This window comes from Oryctolagus cuniculus, chromosome 8, assembly GCF_964237555.1.
Source record: "Oryctolagus cuniculus chromosome 8, mOryCun1.1, whole genome shotgun sequence".
Classification (NCBI taxonomy): Eukaryota; Metazoa; Chordata; class Mammalia; order Lagomorpha; family Leporidae; genus Oryctolagus; species Oryctolagus cuniculus.
Genome location: NC_091439.1, coordinates 14247852 through 14272680, shown reverse-complemented (window position 1 = coordinate 14272680; position 24829 = coordinate 14247852). Strand labels below are relative to the sequence as shown.

General features: G+C 41.0%; 1 protein-coding gene across 6 annotated transcripts in view; it reads right to left on the bottom strand.

Annotated features, from left to right (window-relative positions):
* The window catches only part of LRBA (LPS responsive beige-like anchor protein), a 747733-nt gene that overhangs the window by 54079 nt on the left and 668825 nt on the right, over positions 1-24829 (bottom strand). For all 6 annotated transcript variants that reach the window (XM_051819347.2, XM_051819345.2, XM_051819348.2 and 3 more), the window contains exon 49: positions 4758-4847. In XM_051819347.2, the coding sequence (XP_051675307.2) occupies positions 4758-4847 (90 nt within the window). The remainder of the gene's footprint in view (positions 1-4757; positions 4848-24829) is intronic.

The window sequence follows — 24829 nt, the reverse complement described above, 5'->3', positions numbered from 1 at the left end:
TGTTTCTTGGTTAAAAAAAAAAAAACAAAAAAACAAAACCAAAACCAAAAAAAACACTAAAGCTCAACATTTTTTTGATTTCTCCTTTGAGAAGCAGAAAGTAATTGAAAACGTTAAATGAAACACTGTTTGTTCTAATAACCAACAACAAAATAAATCTTGAAGACTACCAAGGATTCGGAGCATTCCTACAACCCCTGTGTCATAATCCACGACATATATAACACAAGGCTGATTTATTGGCTTTATTTATATTTTGCGGTGGTATGCTATCATGCAGTAATTGCACTGCACATTTTCAACAATTCTCTCCTACCATGTCTATTTTCTAATAGCTGATTAGTATCATTCAGAACTGAAACACTGTGATGAAATGCTTCTGGCTGCCTTCCTACAGCCATATTTCAAAACACCAGGTATATGTAAATGTGTAGGCACATATATTTAACACATATTTATTCAGAACGGCTAATAAAAAATTAAATACATTTGCATTTTTATTATCAGTCCTTTTAAAAAAGTTATTAAGAGTACTTAGAAAAACATATTGCACTAAGAATTCCTATTTGCACTCTTTGCATAAAGGTGTAAATAAAGGCAACTAATAAGCTATCCAGACACCCTTCTGAGCAAGTGGCTAAAAGCCAATCAATATTATGAGTTAATCCTCCCTGGATGCTCATTCAATTAAAGGTGTCAGTAATGCCTCATCTGATGTGGCCTCAATTAAATCCAACTATCTGATGGTGTGAAAACACAGGGGGATACAGCAACAGCAGCAAAACCAGACAAATAGGCAGCCTTCGTGTGCCTGCTAATTACTACACCTGGTGCATATTATGGCTCGTGCACTGAACGCAGCACGAGGTGGCTTTAATTTCTGCTATATTCGTGTGTGTGTGTGTGTGTGTGTGTGTGTGGTGAGGTGCATTGATGGCTGAAGGGGGAGCTCATCTGAATGTTAGTAAAAACAATTAATAAGCATGTGGGCTTTTGGTTTTTAAGAACTCTTATCTTAGTCATTTTTGTCATACAAAGGACCTTTCATATGGTTTTTAAGGAAATCCGAGAAATTAGGTTTAAAATGAGAAACATGGAACAACACAAACAGAATATCTTGTCAACTAGTTTTAAAGAAATCCTGAAAAGAGGAAGTGACCATCACTTTGGAGTACCAAGCCTTATTTTTCAATTATGTAGTTTTAAAATAATATTTACTAAAGTCAATATAAATTTTGAGGGAAAAAAAATCACAGTATAACGTAATCATAAAGTCTCACTGAAAGAAAGTTCATACATATTTTTGAGCTTAACAGCTCACAGTATAAATATAATGACTCCAACTGAAAAATTCCAATGTTTATGCCCTTAAAAAACACACCCACAAGAATATCGAATGTGTAAGAAGAATATCTTGTTTACACAGCGACTCTCGTGGGTCAACGCAGCCACATAGCGAGGACAGCAGCTTCCCACAGGCAGCCACAGCCACCACCTCAGGACCGCCCACCACCCTGCGCCCACACATCCCACAGGACTACAGCTCCTGAGGCAGGCGCACCGCAGAGAACTCTCTTGGGAGCGCCTTCACACTCTTGGCTGATAAGGATGAATGAAGAGCACTAGAAATAAGAAAAGGACTGTCTTACCCTCTTGGGCTCCCCTGCTGTGGAGAGCAGAGCAACTGCTCAAATAGGGATAAGAAAACTCTTCTTCGCATCCTGACTACCTCCACGAGCCAAGTCAAAAGCAGACAGGAGCCAGCGCCGCGGCTCACTAGGCTAATCCTCCGCCTTGCAGCGCCAGCACACCGGGTTCTAGTCCCGGTTGGGGTGCCGGATTCTGTCCCGGTTGCCCCTCTTCCAGGCCAGCTCTCTGCTGTGGCCAGGGAGTGCAGTGGAGGATGGCCCAGGTGCTTGGGCCCTGCACCCCATGGGAGACCAGGATAAGTACCTGGCTCCTGCCATCGGATTGGCGCGGTGCACCGGCTGCAGCGGGCCAGCCGCAGCGGCCATTGGAGGGTGAACCAACGGCAAAGGAAGACCTTTCTCTCTGTCTCTCTCTCTCACTGTCCACTCTGCCTGTCAGAAAAAAAAAAAAAAAAAAAAAAAAAGCAGACAGGAGTAGCAAAGTGCCAGGCAAATTTCATTCCTTTTCCCAGTGTATGCTTGCTAACCACTCTGGTTTCTTTGTAATTTGCCTTTCTTTCCCACTCATGTACGTATAAGAGGAAAACCAGGATTAATACCAGTTTGAAGAGGAGTTCGGGTATTCACTTCAGAGGATATAGGTGAGGTGGGAGATGGTGTCCCCTCCTCCTACGAGCTTGTGCCTTCCCAGCCTGCCCACCCTGGGGACGTGAAGCTGATGTGCAGCCAAGAGCCAATCATCTTTTGCCATGGAGGCAGGCTTGGCAGTGGGAACTCATGCGCTGCCCCAGTAGCCACGGCTGTGCAGTGACCCGGGCCGAAAGTCGTCAGAGCGGTAGAGGTGCTTCCATTAGCCAGCACCAAACAGCCTGAGTCTCCCTGACAAGCTATTACTAAAACTAATTCCAAAGCCCAAACATGAATCATCCCTGCGATTTTCATGGCATTATCCTCCATTGTGCTTGCTAAGTGCTCACTTTGTGCCGTGTGCTCTGCCCACTGAAGCCACCCTTTGTGTTCCTCTAAATCTGATTCCAATGGCTTAAAAATATTTAGGGGACATGGTGATGCAAAAAATATTTTTAATGTCTGATATTTTTTTTTCTGATGGCCAATTTGCATTGCAGGAGAAAGAAGGGGGTAAACCTTGGAAGAAGAAAGAAGATGATAGAGACGGCAAAAGGGAAAAAGATACAGAGAAGGCAGCGAGGTGGGGAGAAAAAGGAAAAAATCAATACAGCCCAGAGGTAGGCAGGGCCTCATTTCCATCTCCTGCCTGCTAGGCTGCCAGTCACCCTTCCCCACTCCTGTCCAGGCTCTGCCATCTTCAAGCCACACATGCAATTTGAATTTATCTTAAGTTGTCCATTATATTTACAGAAACAGATTTTACACTGTGCATTCTTAATTTATAAAAGTAATTAGCTGCCTATTTACGAGGGACACTTCAAGAGCAAACATCTATAGTCTTTTCTTCAGAATAATAAATTTTATCAGGTAATTTAATCTGTTACTGTATCAAGGTTTCCCTTCCTCATTGAAGAATGCCTGCCCCTGAAATTCCAGGAACAGTCAAGGCAGAACAGCCGCATTATTTGGTAGTTCAAGTCTATTTTCCTATCTTTGATTCTGGACAGCCTTTTGAATTGTTTCAACCAAGAGAATGTGGCAAAAATGATGTGTGAGTTCAAAAGCTAGTAGAAGTCTTACTGCCTGTGTCTTCATTCTCTTAGGATGCTTTTTATTTATTTATTTATTTATTTATTTATTTATTTATTTTTTGACAGGCAGAGTGGACAGTGAGAGAGAGACAGAGAGAAAGGTCTTCCTTTGCCGTTGGTTCACACACCCCCCCCCCAATGGCCATTGCGGCTGGCGCGCTGCGGCCGGTGCACCGCGCTGATCCGATGACAGGAGCCAGGTACATACCCTGGTCTCCCATGGGGTGCAGGGCCCAAGCCCTTGGGCCATCCTCCACTGCACTCCCTGGCCACAGCAGAGAGCTGGCCTGGAAGAGGGGCAACCGGGACAGAATCCGGCGCCCCGACCGGGACTAGAACCCGGTGTGCTGGTGCCGCAAGGTGGAGGATTAGCCTAGTGAGCCGCAGCGCCGGCCAGGATGCTTTTCTAACGGTAGGAGTGGGCTTGGTCTCATTTGCCTGAGTATGAAAGACCAGAGGGAAAGAGGAACCAGTCATCTCAGCCCAGCAGGGTAAGAATGAGTCACAGTGAAAGGAGCAGAAGAAATGCCCATCGTGAGAAATTAAAGCACTCATTGCTTTAAGCCACCAAGTTCGGTATACCCAACCATCCCTGTGTTTACCTTCAAGATCTCTCAGCTTCAATAACAAATCCTACATGTCAGAATTAGTTCTAAAAATCAAAAATTGAAGGTCCACTGGTGTGGCTCAGTGGGTTAAGCTACCTCCTGCGATGCCAGCATCTACTATAAGTGCCAGTTCATGTCCCAGCCACACCACTTCTGATTCAGCTCACTGTTAATGGCTTGGGAGGCCAGTGGAAGATGGCTCAAGTGCTTGGGCCCCTGCCAGCTACATGAGACACTGATACAGAGTTCCTGGTTCCTGGCTTCAGCCTGGTTCAGCCCCAGCCATTTCACCCATTTAGGGAGTGAACCAGTAGATGGAAGATCTCATTCTCTCTCTGTCTCTCCCTTTCTCTGTAACTTGGCCTTTCAAATAAATAAATCAATCTTAAAAAAGATTCAAAATTGGAAAACCTCATTGTATGTAACAAATAAACATAATAGTGAAACTCATTTAGAAACACAAAGGATCACTCCCAAAAACTTATCAACCCTATGTATGGAGTCCTTTATCCTACAGTGAGGGCACATGACAAGCATGGCCCTTTAATTCCACAACACGAAGTCTGAACTGAAAAAGTACCAGAGCACTGGAGCAAAGACTTCTCAAAGACTCTGAGGGTGAGTGTAGTAACATTTGCTGGCTGTTAGCTGGTTAACAAACATTGCGCAAGAACAGGCCCAGATGTGGCAGAGAATCACACACAATGGAAAACTGTTAGGAATATTAAGCACGGCCTGACAGACAGGCAAGACATGAGGAGAGTGTGGGGAGCACTTACGGCTTGCATGGCAGAACCTCGGGGAGGGTGGGGCTCTATGAGGAGCTGAGAGGGCGTCTGTCCAAAACTCCGGATTTGAGCTTCAACAGCCTGAAAAAAAAAAGCATGGGCAGGTTTGCGGGTTAAGAGGTGCTGATTACAGGCAATAGACCACAACTGTCACCTGAGAATGTCATCCCCTACTTCTGGCTTGTTTCATGTCGAAAGTCAACCTGTGTTTTCAGAGAGAGGCTAAGCACCTGGCAAGGGCATAGAGGGTGAGGTCATCCTTTAGCACTATGGAAGCTGTTTCTATAAAACCCTGCAAAACTTTCTCATCTTGCTCAGTGATGTGAAACAGAAACCAGCTATTACAATCAGAAATTGTCCTCTTTGTCTTCATCTCTGTTTTCTTGCATTTGGTTTTCCTGCTTGCATCATCCCCAATGACGAAAAGCTAATGTTTTACAGGTATAGAGAAAAACTATTGCTTCTTTGATTCTTGGTCCTATTTCATCTTGGGAAGCAGAAAGGAAGACAGAAGAAATACAGCGCCTGTGAAAAGGGCTTGGCGCTATATTACTTCTGCCATGGGAAGCACATTATTGTTGACAGTCTCTTTGAACCTAGGTGGCTAAATAACAAAGTAAAAGCCATATGTTGCCTCCAAGCACGAGATGGTTAAAATCAAGTACTAATGAAACATAAGGAACGTGTGTGTGTGCACGTGCTCTTTTTGCAAGATGTGTGCACGCACCTTTTTGCAAAGCAATCCCTAATATGGCCCCAGCTGTACACCTAGTACTGATGTCCACTGCCCAACCACCACCAACTCCCTCCTTGGGAACCACCAAATGCCAGATGTTATCGCTATCTGTAATTATTTTGTTTACTTATTTATGTCTGTCCCCTCCTCCATGAAAGCAAGGATCTTGGGTATCTTCTAAGTTTGGTGAATGGATACATACTACACCATGTTTAAGGAGAGAGAAGGAAGCAAAGATGTACACTATACTGGCTATTTCAATAAGTCAGTATTCTTAACTCTCAGGCTAAAAGGATAAAGAAAACCCTTCAAGTTCAGAAGAGATTATTTTCATCATGTCATTATTTCCATCCTTAAGATTTTATCAGTTTTGAAATGGCCTGCAGGATCTTCACAACAGAGGCAATTAATACAGAATATATGGGGGGCTGGTGCTGTGGTGCAGTGGGTTAAGCTGCCACCTGCAGTGCTAGCATCCCATATGTGCACTGGTTCAAGTCCCCGCTGCTCTACTTCTAATCCAGCTCCCTGCTAATGCACCTGGGAAAGGAGGGGAGAATGGCCCAAGTTCTTGGGTCCCTGCACCTACATGGGAGATTTGGAAGAAACTCCTGGCTCCTGGCTTCGGTCTGGTCCAACCCCAGCCATTATGGCCATTTGGGGAGTTAACCAGCAGTTAAAAGACCTCTCTTTCACTTTCTTTTCCTCTCTCTCTAACTCTGCCTTTCAAGTAAATAAATAAAATCTTTTTAAAAAATATATAGCATTTATAAGGAAATATAATCATTATCCAGTATTAATTTCCACTTTTTACTTGATGAGGATACCAGTAATAGTCCTTCACGAGGAGCTTGTAAGAAACAAAGATAATATCTATTTAGTCATGTAGTCAGTGATCATAAACTATGTACATAGCACTATTATATGCTAATGCTTCTGCCCTTGACAAATACATTCCCGATCTAGGAAGCAGGGCAATTGTACTTGAATGGGTAAAAGTTTGATGCAATCTATCCAGTAAATTTAAGGAATGTTCTATGATTTGCTTGGGCAGTAAAGACTAGAGAGAGGGTCTGGCAGTGTGGCACAGTAGGTTAAGCCTCTGTCTGCAGTGCCAGTATCCCATATGAGCGCCAGTTCAAGTCCTGCTGCTCTTCTTCCAATTCAGCTCCCTGCTAATGCACCTGGGAAAGCAGTAAGAAGATGGCCCAAGTCCTTGGGCCCCTGCACCCACATGGGAGACCTGGAAGAAGCTCTGGGCTCCTGGCTTCAGTGTGGCCTAGTCCTGGCCATTGAGGTCATATGGGGTGTGAAGCAGCAGATGGAAGATCTGTCTCTCTCCTTCTTTCTCTGTATTTCTACCTTTAAAAGAAATAAATAAATCTCTAAAAATAAACAAAAAATTACAAAAAAAACAGAGAGGGTCTCTGTGAAAGCCAAGTTGGAAGCATGCATGGGTTTTGAAGTCAGACCATTTCCACATTCTGCATACCACTTATGAACTCTGTGATCTAGGTTAAGTTTTATTTTTTTAAGGATTTATTTAATTATTTGAAAGAGTTACAGAGAAAGATGGAAAGACAGAGAGAGCCAGAGAGAGGGAGAAGCAGAGGGAGAGGGAGAGGGAGAGGGAGAAGGGGGGAGGGAGGGAGGGAGAGAGAGAGAGATTGATTCCATCCGCTCATTCACTTCCCAGATGTCCTCAACAGCTAGGGCTGGGCCAGGCCAAAGCCAGGAACCAAGAGCTTCGTCCAAGTCTCCCTTATGGGTGGCAGAGGCCCAAGTACTTGAGCCATCTTCCACTGCTTTTCCCAGGCCATTAGCATGGAGTGGAGCTGCCGGGGTACGAACTGTTGCCCATGTGGGAAGCAGGAGTCACACACGATGGCTTTATCCATTATACCGCAATGCCGGCCCCTAGGTTAAGGTATTTCTTTAAAAAATCTATTTATTTCAAAGGCAGAATGACAGAGAGAGGGAAAGACAGACACACATACACACACAGATCAATCTTCAATCCCTAGATTATCCCCAATGCCCACTACAGCCGGGACAAGGCCAGGCCAAAGCTGGGAGCCAGGATACGGAATGTGGCATCCCAAGTAAAGACTTAGTGTGCTACACTGTAATGGCTGCCTGACCCTATGGTAAGTTATTTAATCTCTGCTTTAATTTCTTCCCCCCTAAAATGTGGATGTTAATGGTATCTACCTCATAGAGTTATATTAAGAATTTAATGATATATTTGTGTATATATACCCACCCTATAGTGTTATACTAAGGATTTAATTATATGGATGACACAGCAAAGTGCTTTGTACAGATTAGACCTTCAATGTACACTCAATAAATATTTGTAGAGGGCTGCTAACAACAACAAAACAGGCAGGCGCCATGGCTCAATAGGCTAATCCTCCACCTAGCGGCGCCAGCACACTGGGTTCTAGTCCGGGTCGGGGCGCCGGATTTTGTCCCGGTTGCCCCTCTTCCAGGCCAGCTCTCTGCTGTGGCCTGGGAAGGCAGTGGAGGATGGCCCAGGTGCTTGGGCTCTGCACCCCATGGGAGACCAGGAGAAGCACCTGGCTCCTGCCTTTGGATCAGCGCAGTGCACAGGCCACAGCGTGCCAGCAGTGGCGGCCATTGGAGGGTGAACCAACGGCAAAAGGAAGACCTTTCTCTCTGTCTCTCTCTCACTATCCACTCTGTCAAAAAAAAAAAAAAAAAAAAAAAAAAAAAAAAAAAAAAAAACTTATTTCATACTTCCTATTTGCCAGGAAATTTTCCAAATGACATATCATTCAATCTTTAAACTGTGATACTGATACCTTACTATATCTACTTCACAGATAAAGAAAATAATGCACACAGAGCTTAAACATCATACCCAAGGTCATAATCAAATGACAAACTCAAAATCTGCACCTAAGTAGCCTGATTCAAGAGCTCACACTCTCAAACTCTAAACCACCTTGTTTATGTGTCAGGGAGCACTGCAGGTACTAGAGAAGAGGTTGAACCACCACCACCAAAACCCACATGAACTTACAACCTGATGAATGAATTAATAATAATAAGAGTATTATGTCACTGCCACAATTGTTATTACAGTGGTTTAAATATATATTATATTACATATTTATATATATAAAACTCTACCTTTTAAATAAATATAAATAAATAAATAAATCTTGAAAAAAGACAGAGTGAGAGAGAAATGAAGAGTGACTAGGATAATTTTCAGAACAGCATCTAAAATAGTTTTGATGGGCTGAAATCAATTTATGATAACCCTTCAAGGACAATCTGGAGAACGTCAAGGCCCCACAAAACGGCAAGCTGAAGCCTCAAGTTTCTCACAACCAAGGACAGAACAGCTCTGCTACTTCACGGTACATGTATTTGTGGCCTGAGTTTATGAATGAAGACCTTCAGCTTCTTTTCAAGAACGGCTGCGGAAGCCAGTGCCTGTACCTTCGACAGCTGCCTCCTGTGGTCTCTGCCCAGAAGCCACGTGCCTTCTCCTCCCTTAAAAGGGAGAGTGGGAGGCAGAGAACCCAGGGCCTCAGCACTTGGCCTGGGCTGTCAGAGGCTCAGAGTGCTAATCTCAGCTCTGCCACTTATTTGCTACATCACTTAGGGCAACTAGCTTAGTCTCTGTCCCATTTATAAAATGAAAATAATAACAATACTAGCTCATACAGCTGCTTGGAAAATTAAATTAATAACACATATAAAGTATTTAGTCCAGTACCCAGCACATGCAAAACATTAAATAAAGCGCTGATTATTAGGTTTGGGACTTGGCAAGATCCCCATTTAACACAGCTAAAATAGGGAAGGAAGAAATGCTTCAGCAGTTTATCTAGGAAGATAAGATGAACACATTATTTTAAGAAAATCTAGGTCAGGATTTTAAGGAGCCCAGAGACAGAGAGATCTCTGTGGAGGTTCTGGAAGCAGTCCAAAAATCAGGGACTGTGTATCTCAGTCCTTACAGAAAGACAGGGGTGAATACGGGAACCACGTCCTGAGGCAAAATCGACAGATCCTAGAGACTGATGACTGAACAAGGAAAAAAAAGACAAAACTAATCATTATTATTATTATTATTATTATTATTTGTTTTTTACTTGCATGTTTTAGAGAATAGTAGAACAGTGAACATAAATAGGAGTTTCAATTGGGGAGAACCAGTTTGACAGGAGAAAGACAGTAAATTTTATGGCAAAAGAAAGTCCATGGCTGCCTCTGAGATAAGAGATCAGAGGTATTGATCTGGGTGTCATTCATTCAAAAGAGAAATTGAACTCATTGGCTTCTGATCTTTCTCTCTCACTGCGCACATGTGTATGTTTTTAAGAGGCAGAAATGACTTCCTTTTTCCATTTGAAATCATACATGAAACTGTAATACATACAAACATGGAGACAAGGCTCTTACTTTAAAGATGGGTGAGGAGGTTCTCAAAAAGTCCCCTGAGTGCCCTCTGAGACAAGAATGAGAAGTCTTAGGGCTGTGCAGTGGACTCAAGCCACTGTTAAACACCATGAAGGTGGCCAGTGTTGTGGGTAAAGCCACCATCTGCGACACTGGCATACCAGGTGCTGGTTCATGTCCCACATGCTCCACTTCCACTCAGCTCCCTGCTAATGGTCTGGTAAAAGCAGCAGAGGACAGACAGTCCAAGTGTTTAGGACCTTGTCAACCCACATGGGAGACCTGAAAGAAGCTCCTGGCTCCTGGCTTTGGAGTGGAGTCCTAGCCTTCGTATCTATCTGAGGAGTGAACCAAAGGATGGAAGATCTTTCTCTTTCTTTCTTTCTTTCTCTCTCTCTCTCTCTCTCTCTCTCTATCGCTCTCTGTCTCTCTCTCTCCTTCTCTCTCTGTAACTCTGAATTTCAAATAAATAAATAAAGCTTTAAAAAAAAGTATTTTTATAGATAAAAATTTAATGCAACTGACTTTACAATATTTTCCATTACAATATTTAACATTGTTCTGAGATATAAAAAGATATGGACAATGAAGACAGCTTGCAAAAATGCCAGTTTCCTCTTTTTAACATTTTTTAAAATTTTAATAGAATTGGTACATTACTGATCACTGTGAGGAAAGGACTTTTTCAAATCACAAACTCAATCATAGACTGATTATTCTATTTCAATGACATAATAAAAGCTGTATTTTCTTTTATAGGTTAAATAATCATCAATTTTCTTTCCAAGTACTCAAGGTACTAAAAAGACTGTAGAATTCCTAGACACTGTTTTATTTCTTGACTAGCCTTTGAGTTGTCAGATAATAAAATACTACAGAAAAGTCTTTTCAAATATGAATTTTAAGGAGTAACACTGTAAGCTAATGACTATGATCTTAAAACTTTATAGTCACATTTGATATCATCAATTGATAATTGCAGATCCTCCTCATTGTTTTTGAGATTCACTGTCATTTTTCATTCATCTTGATCTCTGAAGCAACTGACGACATTGACCACAACCTCACCTCTTTTCAATCGTTCTACCCTGGAATGGCTCTCTTTACTTTAGTCTGTTTTGCTGACTTCTTTCTCATCCACAAATGAATTTATTATTACAGATTCTTTGTGAGCACTCTGATTTTCTCAATCTAAATTTCCAGGAAAGGAAATTTTTCTTCTGCTCTTCAAATCTACTTATCTACTAAGGAATCTCAAATCTATAACCAAAGGATTATTCATTTGTTTGCATATCTTTACCTGATGGTCATCCATGTGTATTAGGTGCCTATCTCAGTACACCTAAAATAAACATGCCTAAGCTCTGGAAAAATTAATTTTATTTTAACACTCCTCAAACAAGGGTTAAATTCTTCTTCTGACTGTTTTATGCTCAGGAACTTAACCAACATTTAAAAATTTCTTCTCTTTCTTTCACATATAATTAGTCACTAAATTCACTTACCTTGTGAAATTTCTCACATTCACCTCTCCTTTCTGAATCCAGTCACCTTATACTTTCAATAACTGAGCATTGCCATAGTCTCTTTTCTGATTTTCCTCACTCTGTCCAGTTTCTTCCTTCAGTGCACAATGTAGGAAGAGTTTTTCCAAACTCTCCTTTGTGCCATATTCTTCTAATTAAATATCTTCAAGCAAGCCCTAGCATGTAAAAGATACAGGCCTGACACCAGGTACTGAAGGCTTCCCTTCCTCTGTTTTATTCTTCTTGTTATTCCCTGATACAAGTGTTCCTTTTCAGTCAAGCTGGTTTTCTTCTACCATTTCTGCCTTAAAATTTCTCTCTTGCCTCTGTGCCTCCTAAAATGGCCCCACTCACCTTCAGCTTTCTAAGTTCTACCCCTCACAGAAAACTTTTGAATTCTATTGTGTTGGTATAATACTTCCCAAATCTTATTAACCAGTTCATACTTAATTCTAGCATCCCTGTAATGTTATTTAGCTTTAAATAGATTAATAGTGTGTCCCTACAATTACACTGTCAGGGTCAGAATACTGTACAATGTAATGGTGTGCAGCAGAAAGAACAGCACCTTGCACACAGCGGTCACCTAGCAAAGCAGTTTGCCGAGTGCCTATTGTATAGCAAGGTAGCCCAGAACCCTTTTGACTCTGCTGGGGTTGTCCCAGGGGTGAACACTGTCTTTGATGAGGGCAAAATGGAGTTCAGGAGGGCGTGGAATGTTGAGTGAAGGCTGGTATCTGTTACTACGAAGATGCCAGAGTCTCTCAGGGAGGCTGTGGAAAGTGTCACAGAAGGGAGCAATTCTCATCACTTCAGTCCAGATGTACTTGAAGCCGATGACAACACTTCAGTGTCTTTCTACAGCCACGAATCTTTTTCTTTTTTTGAAAATTTATTTATTTATTTGAAGGGCAGGATGACAGTGACACAGGGAGTGACAGAGGGAGAAGGAGAGAGAGATTGATCTTCCATCCTCAGTTTCACTCCTCAAATGGTCTTTTTTTTTTTTTTTTTTTTTAATTTTTGACAGGCAGAGTGGACAGTGAGAGAGATAGAGACAGAGAGAAAGGTCTTCCTTTGCTGTTGGTTCACCCTCCAATGGCTGCCGCGGCTGGCGCACTGCGACCAGCGCACCGCACTGATCCGATGGCAGGAGCCAGGTGCTTCTCCTGGTCTCCCAAGGGGTGCAGGGCCCAAGCACCTGGGCCATCCTCCACTGCACTCCCGGACTACAGCAGAGAGCTGGCCTGGAAGAGGGGCAACCGGGACAGAATCTGGCGCTCCGACTGGGACTAGAACCCAGTGTGCCAGTGTCCCAAGGCAGAGGATTAGCCTATTGAGCCGTGGCACCAGCCCTCAAATGGTCTTAATGGCCAGGGCTGGGCCAAGCTGAAGTCAGGAGCCAGAAACCCCATTCAGGTCGCTCACATGGGTGGCAGGGGCCCAAGCTCTTCGGCCTTCTTCCGCTGCCTTCCCAGGAGCATTATTAGGGAGTCAGATGGAAAGTGGGACAGCTGGGACTCGAACCAGCAGTTTGATATGGGAAGCCATTGTTGCAAGCAATGGCTGAATCTACTGCACCACAACACCAGCCCCTAGAGCCATAATCCTTAAGGGAGAGGGGAAAATCCTGGCTGAAATGTGTGGTTTGAAAAAGCTCCTCATGTAAATCTGTTTATTGCTGGCTCTTAGCCCTCTGTTTAGCCCTTTGATAGAGAATCGCAGGAACATACAGACTCCTTTATACCATGTGAAGTTCAGAAAAAGGGTAGCTTAACAAACTCTACCAAATGCCTAAACTGCTTTTAATGAACTCCGTTTCACCTAGAGAGTTGTAGCCCCAGATGATCTCTTTAAAAATTTTCTTATTATGTAAAATTTTTATTATGGTATAGGGTAATAAGTCCCCATACACCCATTAGCCAACTTTAATAATTATTAACACATTTGAACTTAGGCTATCTTAAAGGGGGGAGAGGGGTCAGTTTACACAATATGCTAACAGATTCACTGAAAATAAGAGTGTTCTTGGCTTTCAGTGATGTATATTTTTAGCCTCTAATGCAAGACTGCAGTGAAAATGGAAATATCTTAGAATGATCAAAAATATTTTTCCAAGGCATTGAACACAACCCAACTTCAAGGAGATGTTCAGTCCCAAAGTTGCAAATTTAATTCTGTAATTTCTCTAAAATCTTCTCAATCATCTTAATTACCAGGCAGTATCACAAAACAGGGTTAAGTACTGCCTCAGTTTACATATCAGCACTGTTGAGTCAACAGCTGAGTGACTTCAGGCAAGGCATTCGACTTTCTGTGCCTTAATTATCTCATCTACAAATTGTGATAATAAATGTGGGTATTTTACTGGATTGCTGCGAAGCTTAAATGAGATAATATAAAGCACTTAGAGCAGTTGTAGGTACCAAGTAAGCTGTCAATTAAGTGTGTGACGCTGTTATTACATAAAAAAGACTTAATACCAGGCCTGGCTAGGGTTAAGCAAGCACTTAATAACTGTTACCAGTTGCTCATCAAAAGGATTAATAATAGCTGGGCCAGGCATTTCAGGTAGTGGTTAAATCACTGCTTGGGAGTACACATCTCCTATCACACAGAGTTCCTTTTTTGAGCTCTGGCTACTCTGCTTCTCATATAGCCTCCTGCTAATGTACACCCTGACAGGCAGCAAGAATTGGCTCAAGTTACTGGGTCCCTGTCACCCATGTGGGAGACCTAGATGGAGTTCCTGGTTGTTGCAGGTATTTGGGAAGTGAACCAACAGAAAAAAAATTTCTCTCTCTTTCAAATAAAAAGAAAATAAATTTTGAAAATTAAAATAATTAATAATAGTAGCAAAGTCTCATTCCTTGCCACTTTCTATCTCACATTCTATAATGTGACATGTGTTATTGCTTTCAAGCTCTTAAATATTTTCTATTTCCTTTCTCTGTGTGGTTGCCTTCCTCTAAATTCTTTTTTTTTTCTTTTAAGATTTATTTATTTATTTGAAAGGCAGAATTACAAAGAGAAAGGGAGAGACAGTAACAGGGAGAGAGAGAAAGAGATCTGTCTTCTGGTTCACTCCCTAAATCGCTGCAACAGCCAGGACTGGGCCAGGCCAAAGCCAGGAGCCAGGAGCTCCTTCCCAGGTCTCCCATGTGGATGCAGGGGCCCAAGCACTTGGGCCGTCTTCCGCTGCTTCCCCAGGTGCATTAGCAGGGGGCTGGATCAGAAGCGGAGCAGCTGGGACAGGAACTGGTGCCCATGTGGGATGCTGGCCTCCCCGGCGGGGACACAACCTGCTGCGCCACAATGCCGTCCCCCTCCCCTCATTCTTGAGCAACTCGGCTCAGGCGCCTCTGACCTTTGGGAGATCTCGCTTGACTTCATTCAGACATTTGCTCCTCTTCCTTACTGCTGCTTAAAGCACTAAGCACAAACTCCTACATCCTTCTAATCCAGTGTTCTACTTTTTAGCTTTTTGTCTTACTGATTGGACTATAAGTCTTCTTAAACGTAGAAAGTACGAAGTATTTGTGTGCTTCTACAGCTTGGCACATAGTGGGTGCTTAAAAAATTGTCACTGAACTAACGGCTAAATCAGTTAACTAGACTGAGCAGGCATGCAGCTCAGAGATACACTGCTACAACTAACAGTAAGCAGCCCAGTACTGAATACAACGCTCTATTAAACATTTCTATCTAGAAAACTTGCCTTATTATTTAACATTCTTATTCATCAATTCCCAATTATTTCTGTAAATAGCCTGTTAGTACTTTCTATAATAAAGTCTGAATTCTGCAGGCAGCATTCCAGATGTTGAAATATATAGTAATAAAAAGACTATGCAAATACTTCGAGACATTCCAGTAAAACCACATATTTATATTTTATAAACAGCATCTCAAATATTACCTAGAGAATTTATTAATGGATTTCCAAATGGAAATATTATGAAGAGATTTTCAACAGGCTGTGTATTCTATTGTTTTTGTGCCAACTATTGCATACTGCATGATTTTGTAGCTATATATGGAAAAAGCAACAATATATATAGAGAGATAAAATATAGATATTCACACAGTAGATAGAAAGGGAGAAATAAAAGACATAGAAGGAGAAGGAAGTTGTACTGGCTTAGGGACAATGTAGTATTTGGCTTCGCAAAGATTATTTTAGCCTCGCTGCACTAGGCTTTTTAATGTAACTTAGGGAACACGTAAAATCAGTAAAACCCTTAGTAACCTACAATAAGTGTTGTAAAATTTTATTTAAAATGGGGGTAAGGATAGGAATTACTTACACATATGGACACAATTAATCTGTATACTGCTTTTTAGAAGAATACAACTATGAAATTGCATTTTATCTCCATATATTTACATCTGAAATCACTACAAATTGGGATAGTGAAATAGAAGCAAAGTAGTGTATTAAGAAAAAACATGTTAATTAACTCAAATTTTCTAAAATTATCAAAATTAAGTTCTAAAAGGCTACCTTAAGATTATATTCTAGCTCTTTACCAAGAAATGCCTAATAAAACTTCCTAGTTGAGATTTAATTCTTAACCACACTTAAAAAGTCAGGAGTGGGCATTTAGTTCAGTAGTTAAGACATCCGTGCTCCACACTGGAGTATCTGGGTTTAATGTCTGGCTCTGGCTTCTGACTCCAGCTTCCTGACAGTGCAGACTCAGGGGGTCAGTGGTGATGGCTCAAGTCACTGGGTCCCTGCCACCCACTTGGGGAACCTAAATTTCATTCCTAGCTTCCAGCTTTGGCTTGGCCCAGTCACAGCCATTGTGGCATTGGAAGAATGAATTAGTGGATGGGGAGCTCTCACTTGCTCTCTCTCTCTCACTCTCTCTCAGAAAAAAAAAAAAGTCGGGTTAAGACCATCCAGTGATTTCTATTATGTATGTATAATATTACTTGTGCCAAGTTTTCCTCTTTCCTTTCATACATCTAAACTTAAAAACAGTTTGCTACATATCTGGTGAGTTTCCTCTCAGAGCTTATTGACTATCTACTGACTAACCTCAGTACCCAAGAGCTGCTGGTCAAATCTAGCTCTGCTATCAGTGAGTTTAAAATCACTGATCAGATAACCACTTAGTTATTACATGTTTAATTCCTAAAAGACAAAAATCCTGATAAAAGTAACTGCTAAGGTCAAAAAGAGGACACAGGGGCTGGCGCTGTGGCATAGGGGGGTAAAGCTGCTGCCTGCAGTGCCAGCATCCCATATGAGCGCCGGTTTGAGTCCTGGCTGCTCTACTTCTGATCCAGCTCTCTGCTGTGGCCTGGGAAAGCAGTGGAAGATGGCCCAAGTCCTTGGACCCCTGCACCCACATGGGAGACCCGGAAGAAGCTCCTGGCTCCAAATCGCCGCAGCCCTGGCTGTTGTGGCCATCTGGGGAATGAACCAGCAGATAGAAGACCTACCTCCCACCCTCCTCTCTACTTCTGCCTCTTTGTAGCTCTGTCTTTCAAATAAATAAATAAATCTTAAAAAAAAAAAAAAAAGAGGACCCATATCAACTAAATGTCATTCATTAAAATGCGACAAAAATCGCCAAAGAGAAAATTATCTACATAATATATATGGTCTTGTTTGAATAATATCTCTGAGTTTTAAAAAAGGCAAAGCATTACTCAGAAACACTTAAAAACCAGACTCCTATTAACCTAAGACGTACAGTTACTTTTTAGTAGTTGCAGCAACAGATTTACAAAGTTTACAGCATAGCAGAATGAATCTAACAAGTTATTTAAAAGGCATCTTTGAAGGTTAAAATGTAAGTACTCAAAGTATACTCGAAATTTTAGAAATTAAAAATTTAAGCATCATAAAACATCATGTAAGGAAATAAGTAACAGCCTGTTAAAGAGTGGTTAAGTGGTTAAGGGACCCAGTGGCTAAGATGCCCGCTGGGACGTATGCATCCCATATCTGAGTGCCTGGGTTCTTGTCTCAGCTCTGCTCCTGAGTCCAGCTTCCTGCTAATGAATACCCTGGGAAGCATCAGGTGATAACTCATGTGGTTGAATCCCTGCTACCCATATGGGAGGCCTGGATGGAGTTCCTGACTCCTGGCTTCCCCTGGCCCAGGCTTTGTGGGCATTTGGGGAGTGAACCAAGGGATGGGAGATACTTCTCTCTATATTTCTCTATTTTCAAATAAGTGAAACTTTAAAAATACTAACAGTTTTTTTCAGGAAAAAAAATGTAATAGATTTAACTACAATGTGGAATATTAAACTCAATCAGACAAGCATTCAAGAATACAGAGCAGGGGCTAGCACTTGGTATAGTAGGCTAAGCCTCTGCCTGTGGTGCTGGCATCCCATATAGGCGCTGGGAAATTCATGTCCCAGCTGCTCCTCTTCCCATCCAGCTCTCTGGTTATGGCCTGGGAAAGCAGTGGAAGATGGCCCAAGCGCTTGGCTCCTGCTCCCGTGTGGGGGACCAGGAAGAAGCTCCTGGCTCCTGGCTTCGGATCAGCGCAGCTCTGGCCATTGCAGCCATTTGAGGAGTGAACCAGAGGATGGAAGACCTTCCCCCCGTCTCTCCTTCTTTCTGTCTGTAACTCTACCTCTCAAATAAATAAATGAAATCTTTTTTTAAAAAAAGACCAGAATATATTTAATTAGTAAAACATGCAAAATTATCCACACTGAAGAGGGAAATAGTAAGGAAATTAAATGAAATTCAACAGAAGTAGTTCTATGTGAATTTAGACTTGAAAGACATAATGCTTTGTTTCATAATGCTTCAGAAAACACAGAAAAATATCTGTAAGTTTAGATGAGTCAATTTTATGTTTTCAAATAAATATTATGGTATTGATTCCACTTCCATGAATTTTCATCAGAAAAGAATCAGAGAAATGCAAAAAAGACTTAGGTACAATATTGGTTATCACAGCACTCTTTATAACAGTAAAATTTTGTAGGAAAAATAATACTTAAATTATGACAACAGACTACTCTGCAGCCACTAAAATGAGTAGAGCTAAATGTATCTCACATGAAAACCAGTCCATATTGATGACAGGAAATTTTCTAATTACCAAAATATATACAGTATGACTTCATTTAAGTAAAAATATAGACATATTTAACATGTACATACATAATGATATATGAGTATACACATATACATGCATGAATTCTTGCATAGAAGATTTGGAAAGGTATGTACCAAACTATTATCAGCTGTTCTTTCTAGTGGATGAGGGATGAAAAGATTAGCAAAGTACGGGCTGGCATTGTGGCATAGCTGATTAAGCTGCCACCTGCAATATTGACTGGCATCCCATATAAGGACCAGTTGGATTCCTGACTGCTCCACTTCCAATCCAGCTCTTTACTAATGCACCTGAGAAAGCAGTGGAAGATAGCCCAAATGCTTAGGACCTACCACCAATGAAGGAAACCCAAATAGAGTTCTAGGCTCTTAGCTTTAGCCAGGCCCAGCCCTGACCTTCATGGCCATTTGGGGAGTGAAGGGTCTCACTCTCTCTCTCTGTCTCAACCTGTCTCTCTGTAATTCTGCCTTTTAAATGAATAAAATAAACTTTATAAAAATCATAAGAATCTGTACTTTGCTCACTTCTATACCATTTAATATCTTACATGAAACACATATTACTTTTGAAACAAGGGATAATTAAAAATTTTTGATTTGGTAAGATATATAAAACTAAAGAAATACACAAATCTAAAGGAAATATGGTAATATTTGATATTACTTGATGAGGTTCAATTGATCCATTAACATAATAGCCAGAAATATTTTTAATCATCTAAGACTTCCAGTTTAAAGAGTGTTCAAAAACTGCTAAATCAATAGGTCTTGCTACAAAGTTAATTTTGTTACATTGAATTTACTTCCTTAGTTCTATTTGATCCCAAGGATCCTTTCAGTTATAGCAGTATTTTACTACTATTTAGTATTAAATATTAGAGTTGTATATACTTTTTTTAAGTAAACAGTACTTTTTCACCAAAAGGCACCAAAATGCATCAGGTAAGTAGAGGCATAAAAATGTCACAACGGTATGGAGCACACAAGGAACAGAGAAAGGGCAGCTTACTAAATGAAGTAAAACTGATTTACAAAACAAGAATGTGTGATAATAAGTCAGAGGAGGAAAACTAGAGAGGAAAGAGTATTTTTACCAACATTCGTCATCAAGTAACCTTGTGGAAGTTGCTAAGATAAAACATGAAGTAATTATCATTTGTGAAAATAGGTATAGATTTTCCCACCAGTGCCTTGTAACTGAGCCCATGCATTCCAGGCACGTTAAACTGAAGCCCAGCACAGCCCCACTACAATCTCCAGTTCTTGTAGCTGTCCATCTACTATAGCATAATCCCAGCTGCCAATCTGAAAGAAACCAGCTAGTCAGAGCAGACACAACCAACAGAAACAAACGTCACTCAATAATGCTCAGCGGCACTGTGCTCATGGATAATTTCAAACAGTATCTCTGTCTAGAACACTGATGTGCTCATTCAAAACACCTCCATCTCTGGCTACTGGAAATGAGTAGATAAAGCAGCCTGCCTAGAAAAATAAGTGGGATGTCTTCAAAGGGGTTGCCAGTGCTAAGAGGCAAATGTAGTGAAAACAGTGCAAAGTCCTTGCAAAAAAAAAAAAAAAAAAAAGGCATGGAACAGGAGAGGTAATCTACTGCACGCAGGACACTAAATTCTTTCTTCAAACCCAACAAACACATTTAAACCATGTCACGAAAAGAAGCAGCGGGGTCAATCATTCATTTGGTCTATTTCCGTAACAGTATTTGTAAGCACGCACCGTGTGCAAACACTGAGCCACAGTGAGGAATTCAATGCCATACTCCCAGAAGTCAAGGAACTGAGAGCCTGAAAAACACAGACACACACTCTCTCTTCCCTCCTCTCTCCTCACGTAAATAGTATTGTCAGGGATGGAGAGGAAAGACAACAGATTTACTGTGATAACATAGCTTAATAAATAACATAAAAAAATTGTACTTGAGACAAGTGTTTCCCCAACACTAACACAATTTCATTTGCTTCTTTGCACTCATAATGAAAACTAAAAGCAGTGAATAAACTCTGAGGAAACTTCCTTGCCTACTAGAAATAAAGGAAAAAGATGTATTTTTCTACGAATTTAGAAATCTGTCATGTTTTCAAGTAATTTCACATAGACTTTTCAAGTCTATGCAATTTTTTTAACCTTAATCTTTCTAGAAGCTAATGTTTAGCTACAAATTTAGAGAACAAAGTTCCATTGCTCAGTTTGAGACTACACATTCCTCTGGCCTGGAGAAAACACAGGTTCCCAACAGAAGTCATCAGCATAAGAGACTGTTTCAGAATTCCTCAGGTAGCTGGTAAGGGGGAAAAGTCATAAAACTATTAGAATTGTGCTTTATGTCTTGGATGCATAACTCTAGCTACACCTACTTAGCCAAGAAGTCTGCAACAGGCTTCATAATGAGCAAAACACGAGGTGAGCTTTAATGACAACACTGAAGCTCAGTTAACTGTCAGGGAAACTTCCATGACCGTGGTTTTGAGGCACAAGAAAGTCTGGCATAATTTAACGGTATTTTTTTACATAGGTTTTCAATTAAAACTTGACTAATCCTTACTGTTTATTTGGCTTTTCATCATGCAGTTCCTGCCCTGCAGTGTGTCAAGCGTGCCATCTGTGGAGCACACGGCTGGCCAGAGATGCTGCAGGACTGTTTCTGAAACAGTCTGCGTTGCGGGCGGGCGGGCGGCATGAAATCCTCACTGCATTTAATGCTTCTGATGTCCTATAGTGTTGCAGCCACTGTAACCATGTTGTCCTACTCTTAAATTTCACGGCAGTCACAACAAAGTTCCCGGCCCCACCTGCTTAGAGCCCTCTAACAAACCACTCCCCCAACTATTTAACAAATGTTAACAATGCTATAAATACCGATTGTGTTTATGCTTTCTGAAAGATTCACTGCAGCCAGTGCTGTGCGGCAGTGTTGGAGCCGAGAGGCGCTGCTGACTCCCACCACGAGAGTGATGGGATGCTAAGCCAAAAATGCTTTTCCTTGGATAAGATATCTGATTTGCTACTGCTGTCATGAAACAGGGGTCATGTAAACTTAAACACTGCTGCTGCTCTTTTTGGAAAACAGACCTTCTCAGAGTGATTATGAGTTGCTAAAACAGCATTTGGAAGGATAAATCTGGAAGAGGGAAAACCAACCACTGACACTAAACACAACTTAGGGAAAACTTTCAGGTCTTAAACTTTCATGTTACAAGATCCATTGTATATAATTCTTTAAACTGAGCCAGACCATGGCTCTTCCTCCACACACTCCCTTCCATCTACATAAATAAAACTGAGTTCTATTTTCAAAAGGAAATCAATAACTTCAGTTAATGTCTGAACTCACATAAACAGAAAATAACACTGCATTTGCTTGAAAAGTAAAGGAGAAAATCACACTTGCTGAGGAAATGTACCAATGGCTAAGTGCAAGACGAAGCAGCACAGATACTGTTCACGTTAAAATGGCTCCCCTGTAACATCTCCTCGTAGGGTCTCTTTCGGTCTCCGAACTTCCACCTCTTCTCCCCAGCACCAGGCACAACCAGGGATCTGCCCTGCTCTCCCCATACAAGGGCTGCTCCAATCTACTGAGTCTGTACGTGCCCTTTTACCAAAACTGTTAGTCTGCCCTATTTACAGACAGCAGAATGACTGGAAAGGATTGTTCAAAAAAAATTGTAACCAAATAAATGACTTCTAATGGCGGAATTTCCAGCATTAGTAAAGGTTGATGAATTCTGTGGCAGAGGCTTTTTTTCTATGGCTATTGAACCACACCAAACAGGAATTGCCTCAGCTTGACTTTGGCATGTGACACTGGTTAAGGCCCAAATCTGGGGTCTAGGGTCTTTCCATTCTGTAACTTCATACTTAATTTGAAATTTTAAAAAGTAAGCATTATTGCTTTGAAAAATGAGTTTTTAAAGTCCTTTGTATAGTTAATTATGCATGCACACACATGCACATAGAGCCCAGAGATATGGAATTCACAAATCTTAAGCCAAAAGGCCTTCTTGTTTTCAGATTAAGATGGTGAGAACTACAAGTGGAAGTGATATATCTAAGGCAGTGTCCCTCTGTCCCTGAAAGTGTAAGTGTTCTTTTGCTTCTCCTCAAATATGATGGGAAAAATGAAGAAATAAACTCCATTTGCTAAAAAGTATGAGGAATCCTCCAAAGTTCAATCAGATTCAAACAATCAGATTACGAGATTGGAGGTGCTCTGACTTCTGAGCAAAATCAAGGCAAAGAAATTTCAACCCTTTCATCCGCACTGGAGTTACAAGAAGATCACTCCGTGAGTACAGTCACTGTACTGGCAACAACAAAGGTTGGGAGCACAGCCAGAACCCAGAATGAAATCACTAAAGACCTCCCAACAGTCCCCAAAGCTACCAGACCCTCCTGCCACTCATGCAGATTTGTCTAGCAGAGACTCTGTCCCCTCAAAAGGGAAAGAGGGCTGATGTTGGCTCTCTGCTTATTTTTAAAGAGAAAGACTCTTCAGAAGACAGTGGAGAATGAAAGAACTCCATGATGGCATTAACCAAAGATACTGACCATAAACATTTGGGGGTCCACAATGCCAGACTTTTCCTTATGCATTTGTACTCTGTGTGTTCCATAACATGATCTGGTTTCCACTAAAACATGGAAAAACATACTTCCACAACACATACAGATCCACACAGCAATTTTTAATGTAAAATATTCCATTGTATGAATTTTCTAACGTTTATTTAACCCCTGAACATTTATGTTTTTCCATATTTTTTTTAGTGTTAAGAACAACTATTACAATTGAACACTGTTCTGCATATTTGACCAAATATTCCTTTTGGTCAAAATTCTAAGTAAATAGAAAAGGAACATTTGAAAAACTGATAAAGATCATTACAAAGATTCGATCTATTTTCATTCTCTTCAAATATGGCAGTGTCTATTCTCTTATACCCTCAACATTAGGAATTATTTTTAATCTTAGATAATCCAATACACAGAATGCTACAGTGTTTTAAATTGAATGCCACTGTGAGTAAGGCACATATGTGGTTTGTATTTTGTCTTTTGTGAATTATCTGTTTCTGCACTTTGTTTTCCTTTTTTAGATGTACAGAAACTTCAGTTTTCATGTAGCCAAATATATCAATTTTCTTAATGATTTTTTAAAGATTTATTTGTTGACTTATTTGAAAGGCAGAACAATAGAGAGAGAAGTAAAACAAAAGGAGAGACAGAAGAGAGAGAGAGCAAGAGCAAGACACAGAGCGACAAGAGGTATCTTCCATTCATTGTTTCACTCCCCAAATGGCCACGAGAGTCAGGTCTAGGCCAAGCTGAAGCCAGGAGCCAGGAACTCCATCCTGGTTTTCCACATGGGTGGCAGGAGCCCAAATGCCTGGGCCATTTTCCACTGCATTCCCAGGCACATACTGTATCAGAAACAGAATAGCTGGGAGTGGAACCAGTACTCGACCATGGGATGCTGGTGTCATAAGAGGTACCCTAACCTATTACACCACAACACCAATCCTGATTTGGATTTGAATATTAGACTTACAAAAGCCTTCCCCATTCCAACAGTAAAAAACTACTTACCTATGTTATATTCCAAGTTCTGTAGTTTCACTTTTTATATTTTATATAATCTTTATTTCAAATAAATACATGCAATTTACTTGGACTTTCTTTCATTTTAAGATGTGAAATGGGGATATACATTAATTTATATTTAAACAATTAGCCAGTTGTCCTGACATCACATATTGAATAAGATAGTCTTTTCCTAGTGATACAAAATACTTTTTTATAATATATTCCTATGTACAATATGTCTACTTGTGGAAGCTCCATTCTGTTCCATTGAACTTTGGTCCCTTTACTAGAATACCTTTCTAAAACTATTTACTTATTTGTTCATTTATTTGAAGAGCAGAGTGCCAGTGAGAGGGAGAGATACAAGAAAAAGATCTATTCACTGGTTCACTCCTCAAATGCCCCAAAAGCTGGGGCTGGGCCAAATCTAAGCCAGGAGCCCAGGACTCCATCTGGGTCTCCAACATGGATGGCAGTAACCCAAGTACTTGGACCATCAACTGCTCTTCTCAGGTCCATCAGAAGTGAATCAGCTGGATCAGAAGTGAAGCAGCTGGGACATGAGCCAGGTACTCTGATATGGGATGTGCATGTCATTAAGTGGCTGCTTCCTCTGCTGTGCCACAATATCCAACCCCAGAATACAGTTTTGATTACAGTCATT